A 16,716-nucleotide genomic window follows, 5' to 3' on the forward strand; every position below is an offset into this window, starting at 1 on the left:
GAGCACAGAAAGCAGAAAGTACGTCTTCGCATAAGTTTTATGCTTTCTTGAAAACCAGTTCTTGCAGATACTTTATCTTAATTATTCGATAAACTGAATGGAATTATATCTATAAAATGAAAGTCAAACAATTAGCGAATGAGTGAAAAAGAAACTAGGGGAGTAATAAAAAAATCGATCAACCCCTGTTAGATCTTGTTTTTTTTATGAATTTGTTCTCCATGTACATATCACTTTTATTTGCTTTCCATCTCCAACTTTTCATTTGCCCTCTCTTCAACCGGAGTTAATGCATTTATCATTGCTTGATTTACGATGCTTTGTGTTGGCGATATTTATTTGCAATTTTCCACTCATTTTAACGCAACAAATAAACCGAGAAACCACAACGTACTGTGAAGACGACGAAGACGGCAAATAGAGAATAAATGCTAGAGAATTACCTTTATTATTATTATTGTAATTTCGTTTGGTGCGCACAAATTGAATATTTCGACGACAACTAATACAAATCAATATGAACTTTAGCGATTTAATTCAATTTCGTTGAAGAGACAGCGACGAGGTGGAGGTGGAAGAGAGTGTAGACTGAGTAAATAAATATGTTTGTAGAAGAGCTGTTGTAGAAGCGTCGATGTTGCCGCAGCGAAAGCGATGCGCCGTCTTATCAGCAATTGTTGATCGCCAAGCGACGATAAATTACAAGCGTATTAATAGCGAATGGCGAATCGAAGGCACACAGAAGTAGCAGTGAGTTGTGGCAACAACGCTTGTGGCATGCAACAGTGGCAACTCAGTGGCACAAAAAACATTTGGGGTCAGTTGGGCATACTTCAATATTGTGAATTTCAAGACTTGATGATTTTTAGCTGCTTCTGTTGCCCTCTCATTCCCCTTTTTGTTGCACTCTGCTCAGCATAAGCGTGCCGGAACCTATAATTTTCATTATGTTTCTATGATTATTATGCTAAATTATAAAAGAATTTATCATGGATTAATTGGGCGTAAACCCGCATAGCCGCGCAATGTCAGCAGACGTCGCTGAGAGAGAGAGGCGGGGTGGCAACCGCACAGCATTAATAGCCGCAAGCCAAGGGAGCAACTGTCAGTATGGAGCGCAAGTAGTAGTAGCTGTGGCTGCCATTTCGAGTGGCGTATAAAGCAAATTGACGTTGTCAGTGTCGCATGATTGTTGTTGTTGTGGTGTTGCTTTGTCATTGTTGGTTGGTTGTTGGTGTTCGCTTGAGGCGTCTCGTGGCTTTCGCGCACTCACCAGCTAGAAAGACTTTGTGCGCTATTAGTTTGGGTGTGTTTGAGTATGTCAGTATGGTAGTCATGTTGAAGCTACAGCTTGGCTTGTTCATATTGTTATTGTCAATAATAAAGTCGCGTTCAGCCCCATGTGGTGGTCTCTCAAGCATTGTTCGTGCGATTGAATATTTTTCAATTCCTCTTCTTTTATTTTTCTTCATTCATTTTTGTATTGTTTTATTGCTTTCTTTCTCCCTCCACCCGCATCATCATTAAGTTGTACAAGCGCGTAAATCCGAAATGAAAATTTCACAAGCTTATTCTTTGGCGCATATTATTTACTATATTATTGCTGTTGTTGTACATTTATCTAGTGGAAAAATTAAGAAAATTGTCTTTTCTGCGAAAATGTCTTTGCTGCTTATGAAAATATTTCTATGACATTTCTTTCCCTTATTTAAGCCGCACGCCGCGTTGCTAGCGCCGAATCTACTGTGAGTCATATTAGTAGGGGGCTCCAAACGAGTACTATTTGTGCTCGTTGTCTTATTTGCTCTATTTAAGTCTGCTTTCATTAGTTGTTGTGGTATGTTTGGTGTCTACATAGCTACCCAGTAGGAATTCGGAACTTTATACCGTTCTTATAAATTATTAGTGATTTACTCGTTGCTTTGACTGAGTTCTTTCTAAGTTACTAGTCGATAGCTTGTCTCTAGATTTGATCTGACTTCGAATCAACGTACATATTTTCTTTTGTTCCAGCATCAGATCTGAGGAGTACTGATGAATATTTTTAGGCTGAAAACCGATAAATTTTTCACAAAATAATTTTTTGTCAAGATCATCATTCTCTAAGACAAGAATGTGCGGAAGAATAGAGCTTTCATTTAATTATGTTGGCTTTCACTATATAGTCAGCCTTATGTATAAGTAGAACAAGAATTTTATCCAATCTGTAGTGTTAAATTTTTCAAACATTGCATCAAAGATGATAATGCTTTATTTACTGCTTAAAAAGTTCAAACCCTTTTCTCCAAAACCCCACATTCATGGGATTATGATAATGTTGTTGTTCGCTTTTTGAGTTGGTAACTTCAGCTCTTTTGGTTAATCTCGACAACTATATAGATGATTCTCCTCCTTTATTATGGTATGATCCATGATATTAATCTAGAAGCGGTTCTACCATGTTCCAAGAGCGATTCCAAAAGGCTCAGCGATTATATGAGAAAGTTTCTCATTTAATACTCGTCTTCTTGCAGTCTTATTATTGTTTTTTTTTCTTTTCTCAAGTATTTTTGTAGAATTTTACCGAATTTACTGACAGAGATAGATAAAAATCTGGTTTGGTTCAAATTACGTAGAACCGAGTGGCACGGGAATGGTTTTCTTAAAGTGTTTCTTACTGTAGAACAACAGATTTGATATAGAGTTCTACAATAAATGCAGAGTTCTTATATGAATGTGGAGGTCAAGGTCCATAAATTGTTAGATATCTGTTGCTGATTCAAGCGAACAATCACTTTCTCATTAGTATTACCTTTAGTATCTTAGCTTGTGATGAGCCTTGATTTTAAGTTTAGAGACACCTTTCGTCATCTCTTTACTTGTGCTAAAGTTTTCGAGCTTCAATCTGTATTTTAAGGATTATATTCAGCATCTTATTGCAAGACTTTCAGGATCAGTCTATGTCGAGATGTCTGCTTTCATGAAATTCTCGGTAGAATGATTTGAAACGTTGCACTAATAATATAGAAAATCTCGTTTTTCGACTATCATGGTAAGATCAAGACGAATCTTAATAAAAAACGTTAAAACATTAGGGTTGTTCGACATCAAATTACAAATGCTCAGTATGCTTGGAAATCATAGAACGATAATTTATGATTCAGATGCGGCATATTGGCTTATATATAAAGAGTTAGACCATATATGCATACTCAAGTCTTCTTTTAAAATACAGTGGAACTTCTCTAACTCGAATCACCATAATCCGCAAAAAAACTTCGAGTTAGAGAGACTTCCGAGTTACAGAAGGTAATTTGTATAAATTTAGACTTCTATTGCCAATTCAATAGTTCGAATTATGGAGAACTTCGAGTTAGAGCAGTTCGAGTTATGGAAGTTCAACTGTATTTAGGTTACCTTCGTCGGCTCCCCTTAAATCTTACACTTAAATTTCCTACAGGGCATGCGGTTGTTCACCAAACAACTAAAAAGAATGAAACTACCAATTTATCTATTATTTTTTTCCACATATCTGTAGAACTTTATATATGTGTTTGTTTCCATATGCACACACATATATTTTCTGTAATAATCCAATAGTATATCCACATTTTATATATGTGTTCGCGCATTTATTGTAATGTATGTAATTGTTGTGGTTAATCGAGTGTAATTGATTTTATTTTAATCTTTATTATTGCTCACCCCCCACTCCAACCCACAAGACTTGCTAGAGCTTAGTAGCGCAGCAACTTTGTCATGTAGTTACGATGCATATATGTGTGTGTGGGTGTGTCTAAGGAAGACAATTCTGTTACCAAAATTGTTACTGTTGTTTTTGTGTTACATTTCGAGGTTATGGCGCGTGTGATTCAATGGCAATTGTGTGGTTAACATCAGATAAATCAAAAAATTACTTAGTTGCCACAAAACGATGGGTGTTTCTCAGCTGCGGTTTGATTAAATACACATAAGGAGTGCCTGTTATACGTGAGAGCATGTGTGGGTAGTTGGTAGAGGTAGTAGGTGTGTATGAGCTGGAGAAAAGTGTTATAATGGTGAAATTTTTTATACAAAGTACTCCTAAAGCTTTCAGGGATTTATTGCGTGAAGATCACTGCAGAATGTTGATGATCAAACATTTTAAGAGAATCTTATCAACAGTTTTCTTCCAGAAAACAATGTTGGATCCAGTAATTCTATGGTTTATGACTGAAGCTCAATACACAATATTTTCTAGCCCAACCTTTGGATCCATCCATAGAAGACAAGTCCAAAGCATGTTTTTGATCCAAAAGCGGTTTGATCCAACGGTATTTGTAGAGTTCTATATACTCTTTGAGGCTTTTCAGGTATGTATAACAATATGATCCCTTGTACGTCTTAATTTTTAAGCTTTATATATATGCTTGGAAGAACATATCCCATAAGTAAAAATCTCTGAAAATCCAGGTCCAATACCGGTCTTTTATAAGAACTACTAAGGGTTTTCCGCATTTTCAATGAATATCTTAAAAAATTTAAGATTGTCCATTCGACTTCAACTCGTATTATTATTATACGTCATTTACTCCCTGAGTCCTTGACAGTTACAAAACGAAGAAAGGTTTGATCTTGAAATATTTTTGGAATACAAATTATGTAGTATTAAGATGTATTATTCATCGTCAAGGCTTCCAGACAGAGGAATAGCAGGACAAATAGGAATCCCGAAGTGTTACTAAAGACTAAATATAATAGATTAACCCTTAGATCAATTAAAAATTCTGTCAAACGACGTCTTTTGCATAATGTTTGGCTTAGTAGAATGTGGATAAAGATAGATCTTTCTAGAATATTATCTTTTAGGAAGAGTGAGTGAGTGTCCGAAGTTGTCTGGTACCTGTAATTTATCAATTTCTAATAATTTTCAGGTCAGTTAGAACGATAAGACGGACCGATTCAAGAGATTTTTTCATATCACTACCTAACAGGATCTATAATTCATGTACTAGAGACGAAAGGACGCCGTTTGGACGGTTCCATATTGAGTTTCTTATTAGTTTTCTTCTTCTAGCGATAAACTTTAGATATTGAAACAGAATATGAAAAAAAGTGATCGCAGCTTACATTTGTGGTCCCAAAAAACTGTAAAATTTACTTTAAGGATCTTGAGAGAACTATGGACGGCATGGAAATCATCGATATTTCTAAGATAATATAAAGATAAAAAACGCTGTTAAACCGGAAAATTTGGTTTTCTGCTTAAATATTAACTAACCCATTATTATTACTCTGGCATATTTTAACTATTCAAAAGGGAATTCGATGTTTCTTTAGAATATTACATTTCATATTATTAGATCCAATCAGCTTCAATTATGGACCTGGAAGTAACCGCTTTAAAATTACAAATTTTCTTATCTTCGTAATTTGGTAACAAAACTGTCAAACAGAATCCACCTTTACAAACGGAAACCGGAAGCACTAGCATTACAAATACAATTGTCTTCGTACACGAATTAAATGACACAAGGGTGAGCGCATAAAGGTCCTCGACTACGGCACAAAATCACTTGAACATCCTGCTAAGTTTAAGAACATTAGGAACATCATTAAACTAAATAAGGAGAAAATTAAATGCAATCAACTTTGCAGCGAAGGATGACGACTGCAAAACGAGTAAGACAACAACAAAGGAATAAAAGATAAAACTAACGAAACTTCAATTTGATAAAAGGGGAGCAGCGAAAGATACAATAAAACGTAAAACTCATTAAAATCACGCCAACAACAACAAGGGTAGTGTTGCAACGGTAGCGCGTAGACATTGTGAAACAAAGACGACACACAACAAATACAATAACAATAATAATAAGCTCAAGCTCACACAAAATTACGCTACAAAGCAATGGCAAACCGATGATGAGTTAAATGAAGACTTGCCGTTTTTCTGAGAAATTCGAATTCAAAAGCAGTTAAATATTAGCCGAAGTAGCAGTGCGTTGAAGCCAACGTTTTATATAATGACTTTTATTGGTTCAGGAAGTGAGTAGAGACATTTGTTGCATCCAGCGGTGAAATTGGTTATGCAGAGAGACAGAAAGTAGAAAAACGAAAAAAAATCATAATGAGGCAACGATATTTCGAAATGAAATTTTCATATTTTACATCCGGCATGCGAAATATTTTTTTTATTTATTTAGGTGGAATCGCTTTTTTCGTTCTTTGGATTTCGGCAAGTGATTTTGATAAAAATAAAGTTGATTGCCTCGACCACTGGCTTATGTTTGGTGCGCCTAATTCACTCTCAAGCATAATGTTTGAGGAATTCACGACTAAAGCTTTCTCTTATGAAAGCTCAAATAGTTAATAGTTGATTTTTAAATTAATTAAAGCTCAGGTAATTATTAATTGAAGCTTTCATTTATGAAAGCTCATATAGTTTCAAGTATATTAATTAGTAGAACAGATTCAATACAAAGTTAGAAAAAAAAAATAGTGATTTGTGTTTTTGTACGAGTTAAAGCCTCAAGAAGGCTCCGAGAGAAACTTAAAATTAATTCATGACTGTGGTTTGAACTGTTGCAATGTATTTGGAAAATTACTCTCAAAAAGCGGAAATGTATTATGATGAAATTAGATAAAGCTTTCACTAATGAAAGCTCAAATAGTTATTAGTTGAATCTTACACTGATTAAAGCTCAGATAATTATTAGTTGAAGCTTTCATTTATCGAAGCTCAGATAGTTTTAAGTATATTAATACAGATTCAATACAAAGCTGAAAAAAACAATTCGTGATTTGTGTTTTTGTACGAGTTAAGGCTTTTATGAGTTTAAAACTATGCGGAAGAAATTTAAAAAGATAGTATTCCACATAATGGAAGCTCCTTCAAAGTTTCACCAATACTATTCGACCAGTTTTAACTATTGGATAACTAGAGTTGAATCTTCCAGACACTGTGGAATTCTTACTCACAAGCTTTATATTATTTTAAGACTTTCTACATATTCTTTGATGAGATCTTTGTCAATATTTGAACCAAATTAATTTTTTCAAGGAGTTAACTGGGCTGCGATGGAATACTATTGCACCAACATGCATAAAATTATATGATCATATAGACATCCTCAACATTTATTTTGATATCCTTCTAAATCTTCCTTCCTATTTACATTAAGGTAACCTTTGAAGCTTTTCGAAGATTTTAAATGGATATGAAGTCTAAACCGAGTGTTATGAGGATAAATGTTTAGTAAAGGATTGCTGTCTTGTGGTTTTAGTTTGATCGGAGCTATCGCAAACAAACAAAAATTTAAAAGTTTGTGCATAATAGAAGAATGTTGAAGATTTATTTTAGACTCTTAAATTTTTGGTAAATACTGGTGAATTTTTGGTGAAATTTTTTTGAAGAAATTAAACAAAGTTTCCTCTTTTAATTTTTTCGGAATTTTCCTAAAAAAATTTTATCTTCTCTTAACATTATGCCCCAAAAGCCCTCATCCCACGTAAACACTGCATAAAACCATTTCAAAATATGTTAAATTCAACCGAAAATTTCCACGAAAATTTGTAATTCTCCAATAAAGCTGAAAATTAAATTTTCCGTCCACTAATGAGAGCTAAGTGTTCCAACCCGAGGCATAGGCGTCCACAGCAAACAACTCTATACTATTTGTCGCCGCTTCTAGTTGTCGTGCACTTCGCGGTCAAAATAATCTAATTCATCACTTAAAAGCTGTGCGTGCCCGCAAAACCATTTGACAACGTGCTCGAATGTGCGGTGAGCGGAGGAGAGATAGGAGAGAGCAAGGAGTTACATGCAGATAAATATAATATATATCTATATATAGATGTGAGTGTGCGTGTGTGACTGCATGTAGACGCTTCAATGAATTCGACCTGTTCGTAGGTAGCACAATACCGGCTGCGGTATTTACTAGCAGAGCCACTCTGGTGAACGTAGTCTACTTACAGGCGCACAACGTATTTGCGATTTATTTATGCGAAACATGCACATTTAATGAAACGTTTTGCGAATTTTTAATAAACTCAATTGCAATGCACGCTGAAAAAGGAAATGGCAAACACTCTCCTATATATATTTATAGAAGTATATCTGCATGGATAAAAAGGGAAACATTTATTTGCATGCAAGAGATGAGTGGGAAATATGATAAATTTGTGGTTATACGTTAAACAAGTCCCTCGGCAGTTGTTGTGTTAGCTTGTTGTAGGGAGCAGGAGTGCCGTTCTTTTTTCAAGTCTAGCAAATAAAACGAGTGTTCGTTCTTTTTATTATAGCAAGAGCGATATTAAAAGAGAGGGTGTTAAAATTTGTATGGAATGATGAAAGGTTGGTGTTTAAGGTGCCCACTAAAAGGCAGAAATTTTCTTGAAAAAATGTTGGAAATTTTTGATATGTAATAAATGGTGGAATACTTTGAAAAGTTGCTCCAACAAATCCGTAAATAGAAGCAATGGTGATTTTAATATATATTTTGTAAAAAAACACGCGATTTGCAGCACATTTTTAATTTTTAATAAAAATCACTGGAAACTCCTACATTTAATTTTCTCAGATAGGATTATAGCTCATGCGATTCTGTAAGTTGCGAAATTTTTGTGTTAACCTAGCGCCGGAGCTGCGCGATGGTGTTGCAAGGAGACACATGTGGCAGCTGGATGTCGGATTTTGCGGGACCGGAAGTAGAACCGGCTGGAAACCGGAAATTAAAAAATACGGATCTCTGTTTCCGGTTCCGATGTGAACGGGAAGTGAGACCGCTGTTTCTGTTTCCGGTCCCGACGTAAGCCGGAAGTGGAGCACAGAAACCGCAAACAGTTCACCTGGAATCGAACATTGATATAAACGATCCTATATTTCTGGTTCTGGTGTGGACCGGATGTGGTGGGCCGGAATTGGAACCATTGAACCGGAAACGTTTCGGCCGGAAGGTTCAAATGTGGGCCGGAAGTGGGGACCGGTAACGGAAATGGCAAAAATATTTCCCTTTCATTTACTTCAGGATATATTATATATACATTTGCGGTCGTTGACAGGTTCCGGTTTTCGGTAACCTACCATATATATTTTTTTCCGATTTGCGTTCGGCACCCGACCCCACCATATCCCGCTTCCGGTGCTCTACATATGCCCCTTTGCAAATGCAACAATTGCGCGGAGCTCGGGCGCTCTGCCAGCGTCGCTGCAAATAAATGCATTTCAATTTGGTGCGAAAAATATCGAGGAAGTGTATTAAAACAGCTTGTAGGCAAGAAAATACAATTACATGCATTTGCAGAAGTGGCAGAATCTAAGTAACGAAAATAGGGCTTAGTTCAAGAAATTGAGTATATTACTATATAATAGAGCCGACTTTTGTAACTATTATATATTAATTGACGAGTGCAATTTAAAAAGATATTCTTTATTTTCAGCCAGAAAATCACTAGAATTAAAATAATAGAAAAACAAGTAAGGAAGGGCTAAGTTCGGGTGTAACCGAACATTTTATACTCTCGCAATTTATTTATTTAACTTTAGTTATATTATATAATACACAATTTGACCCACATATTCGTCATATATATTGTATAAAGTCCATTGAAAGTTGGAAACCATAATATTAGGTTAGAAGCACTGAGGTCCTCGTGTTCGATATATGGGGCCTTAAAAACCTACGGTCCGATTTCGGCGATTTTTAGAATGGGGCTGCCACACTATTAACATAGTATTTGTGCAAAGTTCTGCACCGATATCTTCACTAGTGCTTACTTTATATATTGTAAAGTAAACGATTCAGATTGTCTTCAAAGTTCTGGTATATAGGAGGTAGGCGTGGTTGTGAAGCGATTTGACCTATTTTCACAACACATCATTGTGATGTAAGGAAACTATTACAAACCAAGTTTCATTCAAATCGGTTGAGTAGTTCCTGAGATATGGTTTTTGACCCATAAGTGGGCGACGCCACGCCCATTTTCCATTTTGTAAAAAAATCTGAGTGCAGCTTTCATCTGCCATATCTTATGTGAAATTTAGTGTTTCTGACGTTTTTCGTTAGTGAATTAACCCACTTTTAGTAATTTTCAACCTAACTATTGTATGGGCCCACCTCCCATGGTTATAATCCGATTTCTTTCATTTTTGGACTGTATTAGGAAGTGGCTAAAAAAACGACTGCAGAAATTTTGGTTTATATAGCTCTTCTATTGGTTTGCGAGATATGTACAAAAAACTTAGTAGGGGCGGGGCCACGCCCACTTCCCAAACAAAATTACGTCCAAATATGCCCCTTCATAGTGCGATCCTTCATACCAAATTTTATTTTCATAGCTTTATTTATGGCTTAGTTATGGCACTTTATGTGTTTTCAGTTTTCGCCATTTTATGGGCGTGGCAGTGGTCCGATTTTGCTCATTTTCGAAAGCAACATTGCTATGATGCCAAGAAATAAGTATGCCAAGTTTCATCAAGATATCTTAATTTTTACTCAAGTTACAGCTTGCACAGACGGACGGAAGGACGAACGGACAGACAGACATTCGGATTTGAACTCCACTCTTCACCCTGATCACTTTGGTATATATAACCCTATAGCTAACTCGATTAGTTTTGGGTGTTACAAACAACCGTTATGTGAACAAAACTATAATACTCTCTTTAGCAACTTTTGTTGCGAGAGTATAAAAAAATTGTCTTCTCCATTTCAATTACCACCACTGTATTTTATTAAATTGCATAAAATTTAAAGAATTGTACACTGTTACAAAACTTAAATTTTCCACCAAAACATATGCATATGCCCAAATTTAATACCGCCTAGGCATCTATGGAAAGCATATCGAAAAATCATATGCGAAAATTATCAATTTAAGCACTCACAAGTACTGCTACTCGTTTTTATTTGTATCTAAAAGACAGAAGTTTGTGAATTTGCTTTTTTGCCTGCTGCACATACGAAATCAGTTGGCAACCTGCAACACAGCCGCACAACTTCGTACGAGTATATATTTAGCTGTGAGGAACACTCACTTGAAATTCAGTTGTGTGGTAATAAATTTCATTAACTTGCCAGCCACGACGAATCTACAGAGTGTGTATGAGTAGTCGCATTTTTGCATTATTACCCTGCGTGAATGTGAATGCCTATGTGATGATTGCGTACCGCCAGTGTATTAGCCCAAAGCCGCTTGACGGTAGCTCATGCGAGTATGTATATTAGGGTGGTTCTTAGGAAATCTGGAGAGAGGTATTTTACAGTTTCGATTACATTAAATAGTAATACAGTGATTAAAGTTATCATAAGCGAACTATGGGTGCGATTGATGAAGGTTAGGGTGTGTCATAAGGAGATCAAAATTCAGATTACTTCAAATAGTTCCAATCGGAACCGAAATGTATGTCATAACTTAACTAGTAGTAATAAATGGTGAAGATTTATGAAACCTATTAAAGAGTTTTTTCTCAGCATTAAGTGCCACCCTAATACCATTCTTTTTTAATATTCCATTTTTTGTTTTATTTTTAATTTATTCTTTTTGTTACCTCTCTTTTGTTACTTATGCTCATCAGCTTCAAAAATGGTCCCACCTTTCCCTCGCCTTTGCATTCGACTTTGTCTTTCCTCATCGTGCGTGTTTGTTGAAATTCCCCATAAAAGTTTCATTGCTTGTCCTATGTCAATTTTCTGTATGTACCTTGTAGGCGTGAGTAAATGTGTTCCACCTTATAGATGTGTCGTTGTTGTTGCTTCATTTAATTGAATTTTTCGACATTGTAATTTGCGTATAAAAGTTGACTACGTTTTTCCACACATAACTTTTTCAGTTGCAAGCATTTCGTTTGGTGTATTTTCCGTTCAGTCATACGTAACGGTTAAAAATGAAGCAAAAATTATAATACAAATTCACGAATTAACAAATTTACGCGTTTTTTTTTGTTGCGAAATTGTTGAGCTGACTGTGGGAAGGGAGTGTTAAATATGACGTGAAATATTCTCTGCACATATTCAGTTTTCAAAAAAATCTGACGGCAGGGAATGTGCATATGATTTTTATTGTCCTCTTGACTTATACTTATTCAGCCTATTTATTATTTCTGTGGGCCTTATCAATACCAAAAAAAAAATAGTTATTTATCCTTCAGGTATACTTGGCTTTTGGATAAATGATTTTTTGTGCACTCCTAAATGTATACTAGCATATATTTGTAACTGATTTCGTTCTGCGACAGATTGGCATCACTAACGGACAAAAATTGGGTTTTGAGAACTAGATATGTGAGTATTTCTTCCTCCTTCTTTCAGTGGTGAAAATATTGACATGCATAATTTTTGGGGTACTTAGACGGAGATTTGGTTTAATATGAGTAGCCTTTTACTTAACTTTGTTGACCGCGAATACTTTGAATGGATATTTGAAGACTTGAACTTGAACTCAACATATTTGAAAATGAAGCATTTTCTCCGAAATTCAAGAACTTTATAAACCTCCGAATTGAAGTACAAATATGCTGCCTTTGGCTTTCGAAAAATGAGGATTCAGAAACGAGGAGAGTATCTTTTCTGTCATACTCTCTATTTAGAGTCACTCAAAATCTTTACCTTGAAAATATATTGAATATATGAGAATCTTAAAAGTAGGCAACATTATTAAAAAAAAGGAAATAATGAAGATTTGACACTCTACAATTATAGAGATATCTATAAAAATGAAATTTGAAATATATTTTAAAAATACCGTGGTTTTATTAATTGTTTATTGTTTTAATATTTTTATTTTTCTGTTTTAAGCGCAAATAAAACGCTTAATTAAAAGCTTTATTGAGGAAATTGCAAATAAAAGCAACATAAATTTCGCAGAAATGTCAGCGCGCACATATGAAAGCACAATAAACAGCGCGCAAAAGCAAAAACAAAAAATACAACGGATAATAAAAAAATTTAATTACAGCTTGTGAAAAATGTAATTGTGGCAAATTTACGGCAGAGATCACTCAAATGCCTGTGCGAGGAGAATGACAATATGTGACTGTGTCTTTCTGTGTAAATATGTATGTATGTGTGTATAAATATTTGACAAATAAACTTTCCGCGCAACACAGCAAAACTCAGCGATGACTGAAGACAAACTTAATGACACTTACACACACACATACACTTAAATACACACGGACGCTAATAAACCGTTGCGGTTGCCAGACTGTTGCTACTAGCTCTACTCCTCCCTACGACTGTTGCTGTTTTGCTAACTTATTCAGATAATTAAAGGCAGGTGGTGTCACTGTGAGCATAAAATGCAGCGGTAAGTACTTAACAAAGTATAAAAACAACGAGAATTATAAGAAACTAAGAAAAGGGGGGGAGCGCAAAGCAAAAAATAAGAACAAACTGGAGAAAAGAGGGAGCTTTTAATACACAATAGGAAAAAAAATGAAAGAAAAACAAACAAGTAAGGAAGGGCTAAGTTCGGGTGTAACCGAACATTTTATACTCTCGCAATTTATTTATTTAACTTTATTTATATTATAAAATACACAATTTGACCCACATATTCGTCATATATATTGTATAAAATCCATTGAAAGTTGGAAACCCTAATATTAGGATAGAAGTAGGGATGGCAAAAATTTTTTTTTAATCGATTAAATAATCAAATGATTAATTGCAAGATATAAAAAAATAATTGCAATTAATTGCAATTAATGTAAAAAAATCGATTAATTCCAATGTTTGCATAAAGACCACAACCAAGTTTCAGCGACGAATCTTGTATTATAATGCTCTATCACAGAGTCCCAGACATATCCTAAAAGAGAAAATGGCCTATATTTGAAGTTAAGTAGCACATTAAATTTTTCAAAATTCGTACAGCAATCTTAAAGTAAAAGAATTGCCTTTTGCTTGAAAGACTATGTTTTGTATTTTTGCGTAAAAATAAAACCAATAAAATATAGGAGACTATATTCTTATTTCAGACATTCAAATTATTTTGGTATATACACAAAAACAAAAACGGAAATAAAATTAAAATATCGTATAAAATTCATTTGTCTTAGCATAAAGGAAAATATATTCATTGAAGTCAAGAAAATTTATTCTCTGTTCAACCAAGTTTGAAGAAAAAGCAATTTCGATAAACGTTTTGTTGTCAAACGATTGCGTTTTTCGGTCGCAGTTGCACCCGCTTTTGAGAAAAGCCGCTCAGCTGGTACTGAGGTACCAAGTAGATGACAATACTTTTTTGAAAGTCCGTACAGTTTTGGGTAAACGGTTTTCATTTCTTCCCAAGCATCAATAGTGTTTCCACTTAGTTCTAATACCTGACAATTCAAATAAAAGCTCAATTCATCTTGTGGAGATGTAAAATCGTTGTCCTTCCTCCTTCTTTTGTGCACTAGAGTTTTGTGAGGAGCCCAGAGATCAAACTCATTCTCTACCGATTCCACTGACGATTCGCTGCCCGTTTCCATAGTATCATCTGCAACTGTTATTTCAGTACGTAAAAACTTTATAACTGGGGACAACGCTAATGGGTCTTTGAAATGAATTATTTTGAATCTCGGGTCGAGTAATGTTGATGCAGCTAGCAAAAAGGAATGTTCGATGTAGCCAAATCTACGATCAAACTGATTTAACACGACATCTTTTAGTTGTTCAGCGACTGGCTGTTTAGCTGTTATTCTCACTATTTGTTCCCGACCACAGTGAACTAATGGAATCACTTGACTTAACGTTGCTCGTTGTTCACCACTTAGTTGTACAGTCATTGCTTCTAATGGTCTCAATACACTGAGTATTTCGATGATATCATCTTTTTCCTTAGATGTTATCATTACCGGTGCGTCAGAATAGTTGAGGAGTATTTGGTTAATATATGAACATAGTTTAATGAACCGTTCAAGCATGTAGTAAGTCGAATTCCAACGTGTTTTCACGTCCAAAATTGGCTTTAGCATTTTGCCTTCAGCTACTCCGGCAGCAGCTTGCATATTTCGAAGATCATCATTAGCTTTAACACTTCTTTTTAGCCACTTAACTATTTTTTTGCATTTTACAACAACTGCATTTACTTCAGGATTGTTCAGTGAGTTTTCACATACCAAATTGAGGGTGTGTGCAAAACAAGGAATATGACGTTTTTGCCAAAAGAATCATGTACTGCTTTTACGATGTTTGCACCATTATCGGTCACTACAGCCATTACTTGTTTTTCGTCAATAGAAAAGTCTTTCAAAGCAGCAATGAGAACTTCGGAAATATGTGATGCAGTATGTGTTTCCGTTAATTTATAAACGCCAATTGTTCCATTAAATTGCTTCGTCCCATTTACACCATGAATTGTCACACCAAGCATGCTATTTATTTCTACATCAGTCCAGATATCTATCGTTAAACTCAAATATGAAAAAGTTTTTAGCATCGCTACACATTTTTCTTTTTCTTCATCGTACATTTTTTCAATGTGAGCCTTGATGGTATTTCTTGTTGGGACTTTGTAAAGAGGAAAATGTTGCTTCATGAAACTTAAGAAGCCTTTACCTTTTAAAAAATAAATGAACAAAAAGCGTCATTAATTATCAATTTGTTTTGTAATGTATTTTAATATACCTTCAACAAAGTCAAAAGGTAGATTATCCTTGATAACCATTTCCACTATTCCATGCTGTAGCTTTTGGTTCTTTGAGCCATGAAGCGAAAAGTTTTCAATATTTTGGAAGACTTTAGAAATGAGGGGTTGAGGATTTTTATTGCTACAGCTGGGTAGCTCTATCATGCTGCTTTCATTCGGTTTCTTGCTGCTGAAGCTTGGCCCCTCACTCAAAGGGCTTTCATTAATTGGTTTGCTGCTGCAATTCGGCATTTCAATCATGGTTTCAGTGTCATCATCACTTAGGGAAACATTGTCTTTACTCCTAGATTGCAGAGTCTAATTTGTACACATATATTTATATATAACTAGAAGAAATTTAAAATGTAATACCGATTGCTCCAACTTACCACCAATTTGCAGGCTACAGTTGCATGCTTTAATTTTAAATGCTGCAACATATTTGATGTATTATTAGAAAATTTTAAATTTTTGCAGCAAAGTTGACATTTAACGTAGTTATTGCTTATTTTATTAAAAAATTTCCACACTTCGCTTTTAACTGGCGCCATTGCTCTTCCAACAACTGAACGTAAAATGCGTTTGACTTAACTGTAAATGCAGTGTTACCAGACATTCATTTTTTGATATTAAACTACCTTGACATATTAGAATTTCACTATGTTTACAACGTTTGCAGTCATTAATGACTGATGTGACCAATTTCGACCCTTGTAAGCTAACTTAGATGAACATAAAATGTATTAAATTTGAAAATGCTGTTTGCGATTATTTTGCAATTACTCGAGTAATAGTCGAGTAATTAGAAAAGGTGTTTCGATGCAATTAAATCGTAAATTGAATGAAAATAATCGATTAATTTAATCAAATGATTAATCGCTGCCATCCCTAGATAGAAGCACCGAGGTCCTCAAGTTCTATATAAGGGGCCTTGAAAACCTATGGTCCGATTTCGGCGATTTTTAGAATGGGGCTGCCACACTATAAACGTAGTATTTATGCAAAGTTCTGATCCTATATCTTCACTAGTGCTTACTTTATATATTGTAAAGTGAACGATTCAGATCGTCTTTAAGTTCTTCAAAGTTCTGGTATATAGGAAGTAGGTGTGGTTCTGAAGCGATTTGACCTATTTTCACA

General features: G+C 34.9%; 1 protein-coding gene across 3 annotated transcripts; it reads right to left on the minus strand.

Moving 5' to 3' along the window:
• Positions 1–14,024: 14,024 nt before the first annotated feature.
• LOC128922769 (zinc finger BED domain-containing protein 4-like) lies at positions 14,025–16,444 on the minus strand. 3 transcript variants are annotated; one of them, XM_054234502.1, is made up of 3 exons: positions 15,966–16,444; positions 15,576–15,880; positions 14,025–15,506 (listed from the first exon to the last, which is right to left on the minus strand). In XM_054234502.1, exons 2-3 carry the CDS (start codon positions 15,835–15,837, stop codon positions 15,049–15,051), a joined length of 720 nt encoding a protein of 239 aa, XP_054090477.1. In that variant the 5' UTR covers positions 15,838–15,880; positions 15,966–16,444; the 3' UTR covers positions 14,025–15,048. The 3 variants fall into 3 exon arrangements, with proteins under 3 accessions (XP_054090477.1, XP_054090475.1, XP_054090476.1); XM_054234500.1 differs by having other exon boundaries at positions 15,576–15,894; XM_054234501.1 differs by having other exon boundaries at positions 14,025–15,880.
• Positions 16,445–16,716: the final 272 nt, after the last annotated feature.

The sequence above is a fragment of the Zeugodacus cucurbitae genome, chromosome 6 (genome assembly GCF_028554725.1).
Source record: "Zeugodacus cucurbitae isolate PBARC_wt_2022May chromosome 6, idZeuCucr1.2, whole genome shotgun sequence".
NCBI classification, from domain to species: domain Eukaryota; kingdom Metazoa; phylum Arthropoda; class Insecta; order Diptera; family Tephritidae; genus Zeugodacus; species Zeugodacus cucurbitae.

Bases quoted from the DNA above. Each gene is read 5' to 3' on its own strand.
- LOC128922769 (XM_054234500.1), bottom strand. From the start codon at position 16,127: ATGGCGCCAGTTAAAAGCGAAGTGTGGAAATTTTTTAATAAAATAAGC. The intron at 15,895-15,965 runs GTAAGTTGGAGC...TGTACAAATTAG, and splicing joins CTGTAGCCTGCAAATTGGTG to ACTCTGCAATCTAGGAGTAA. The intron at 15,507-15,575 runs GTATATTAAAAT...ATTTTTTAAAAG, and splicing joins ACCTTTTGACTTTGTTGAAG to GTAAAGGCTTCTTAAGTTTC.